This window comes from Penaeus japonicus, unplaced genomic scaffold, assembly GCF_977035675.1.
Source record: "Penaeus japonicus unplaced genomic scaffold, GWHDUDI00000001_assembly GWHDUDI00000025, whole genome shotgun sequence".
Taxonomy (NCBI): domain Eukaryota; kingdom Metazoa; phylum Arthropoda; class Malacostraca; order Decapoda; family Penaeidae; genus Penaeus; species Penaeus japonicus.
In genome coordinates, this window is record NW_028234427.1 from 21,383,464 (window position 1) to 21,385,963 (window position 2,500).

At 39.4% G+C, this 2,500-nt stretch overlaps 1 protein-coding gene across 2 annotated transcripts in view; it reads left to right on the forward strand.

Annotated features, from left to right (window-relative positions):
- The first annotated feature begins 860 nt into the window (after nt 1–860).
- Nucleotides 861–2,500, forward strand: part of Pat1 (Protein interacting with APP tail-1) — a 31,958-nt gene continuing 30,318 nt past the window's right edge. Inside the window, exon 1 of one of the 2 annotated variants that reach the window (XM_086551458.1) lies at nt 861–1,265. In XM_086551458.1, the coding sequence (XP_086407584.1) occupies nt 1,125–1,265 (141 nt within the window). In that variant the 5' untranslated portion in view covers nt 861–1,124. The remainder of the gene's footprint in view (nt 1,266–2,500) is intronic. The other variant, XM_086551459.1, reaches the window with a different exon arrangement.

The following is a 2,500-nucleotide window of genomic DNA, read 5'->3' on the forward strand; positions in this document are numbered from 1 at the left end:
TAGTTGTGTGTACGTGTGCACTGGGGACAATAGCATTTTGGCTGTAGTGGAGGAGGGGGCGGGGGTGCTCGACAACACTTCTTTAAGAGACGAGTAAAAGCCTTCAAAGCCCTTGTCGTCCATATTTCCCATTTTTCGATTCTCTTATAAAACATAAACAAACAAACTTGATGCTACAGTGCAATGCAACACCGTCCTTGTATCACGCTGATCATGGCATCAAGCGGATAGCAAATCTGCCAGTACTATTCTTGGGTAATCATGTGACTAGTTGGGCAAAGCGGACGAATAGGAAAATGACGCCAATTGTCCGGCAAGGGTACTATAACAAAGACGCTGCTCTGCTGCCCGACGCATGACGACGTCAGTTTATAGAATATTGCTCGAATAAAGTTGGATTTTTGAGGAATGGGGTGTCTCTTAGGTAGTTATGCCACACGCACGCACATACATACATACATACATAAATAATATATATATATATATATATATATATATATATATATATATATATATACGTATATCTACATATATACATATATATGTATGTATGTATTTATACATATGTGTGTGTATGTGTGTGCGTGAATAGAGAGAGAGAGAATAATGTTTGCCTTTATTTATGTATGCATTCATGCATAAGTGCATTCGCGCATGCGGTGTATATGCATATATTCATATACACCAATGTGGTTAGTATCATCCTTGCATACCAAGGCTTAAATACCTAATGTTAGCATTTTAGGAGTATACACCGCTATCGTTGTTACGCTCGAAGCATATCATCGAAGTCCCTCCTGAACATCATCCCTTTACGTATAACCATTTTCTTTGGTGTCAGTGTGATCACAGTTCTTGAAATTCCCTTGTGTAATGATACGCCATTTGTACGCAACTGCCAAACATCATTCCTAGGGCACGGCATCACCCAGCGATCCAAGAGGACCCCTGGCGAAGGGAAAGGCCCTCAAACGGCTCCGTGACGAGGCAAGACTCGTTGTTGGTGAGTTCGCGGATCGGCCCTTAGATGGCGGCGTCTGACATTGATCAGCTGTGTTGAGAGAGGAAGGAACCCGAGACTCTTTTGAAGGAAGGACCTGCTCGATGTTCTTGCGAAGTGCGCCATGGCTTCAGCGTCTATCCTCAAGTGGTTCCCGGGAACGCTGTATAACTCGGCGCTGAATGTGGTTGTGATGCAGTACAAGGCAGTGAGTCACGAGCTCCGAATTTTCCCTCCGCCCGTGCAGTTCGATGTTCTCTATAAGGTGGGTGCTGCTGGGGGCTCTGAGCTCCGTTATCTCATGTCGGGGCTCCGCTTACTCTTTTCCCCATGATAGGTGACCCTTGTCCTCCGAGGAAATCGGGAGATGTTTTGATATTAGTATTGTAGAGGGATTACTTTAGGGTCTTACGTCAAGGTCATTTAGGAAGGTTTTGAGAACGGGAGATGAACATTTTTTTCGTTCTCAGAATTTTTTCTCTAGCCCAGTTCCATTTCCATATTGTCTGGAATTTTAAGTACTGTGCTGTTTGCACAAGGCCATGCTCTGGGTATATTACATTTTCCAAGTCACTGATTGGTGTAGTTTTAATCATAATCAGCAAAAGCAAAACAAAAACCTTTGATATAGATATAACATGACTGTAGGTTAATATTGCCAGTGGTTGCCACTTTTCTGTCAGAAATGTCATTTACTTCACAAGTCATGATTTTCCTCATCTTTTTGTTAACGCAGAAGGCTTTACTCGGTGACAGGGAAATGTATGAGATTTATTATATTAAAAAAAGGATGAATATTTACTCTAGAGCTACACAATGATAAACAGTTACACATAAAATTAGCATTTATTTAGAGTTCAAAAAATGACCAGTTTTATTCCTGCTCAAGCTAAGATTGTATTTGTTATTGGTTTGCATGTCTTTAGACAAAAGAAGAATTTTTTTTTGTTAAGGCCAGACTCAAGAGCATTTTATTTTCCAACAAGATTTCTAATGTACATGCTATGCAAGGACCAATATTTTTTCTGGTGTGGTTGAAATTTGGGCAATTTTTGTGTAAAGGAGCATAGCATGGCCGTCTATATTCCTAGGTCATTCCAATACAGTACCGTTATCAGTGCCAGAGACGAAAATAACCCGTCTGCAATTATATCCAATAAAGAACATATATTTTACAGTTATTTTTATATATTTAGGGGTAGTTATGAATAGACCAAATATATATATATATATACTGCATTGTAAAGGGATGATAAGAGACAGTTTTGTAAAAATTAATTTTAGAAGTAAAGGAGAATGATGCAATCAAATATTGAAAGAACTGACGCACCTGCAGTGATCATCAAACCATCTCCATGGTCTGCACACCAGTGTAGAAGTCAGTTGGAATGATACATCTGCAGATTCCAGCAATTGCTTTGGCTTCTTATTTCTTCTTCCTCTTATTATTATTACATATTATTATTTCTACATATATTGGTATTCCAGTAAAGGCCAATA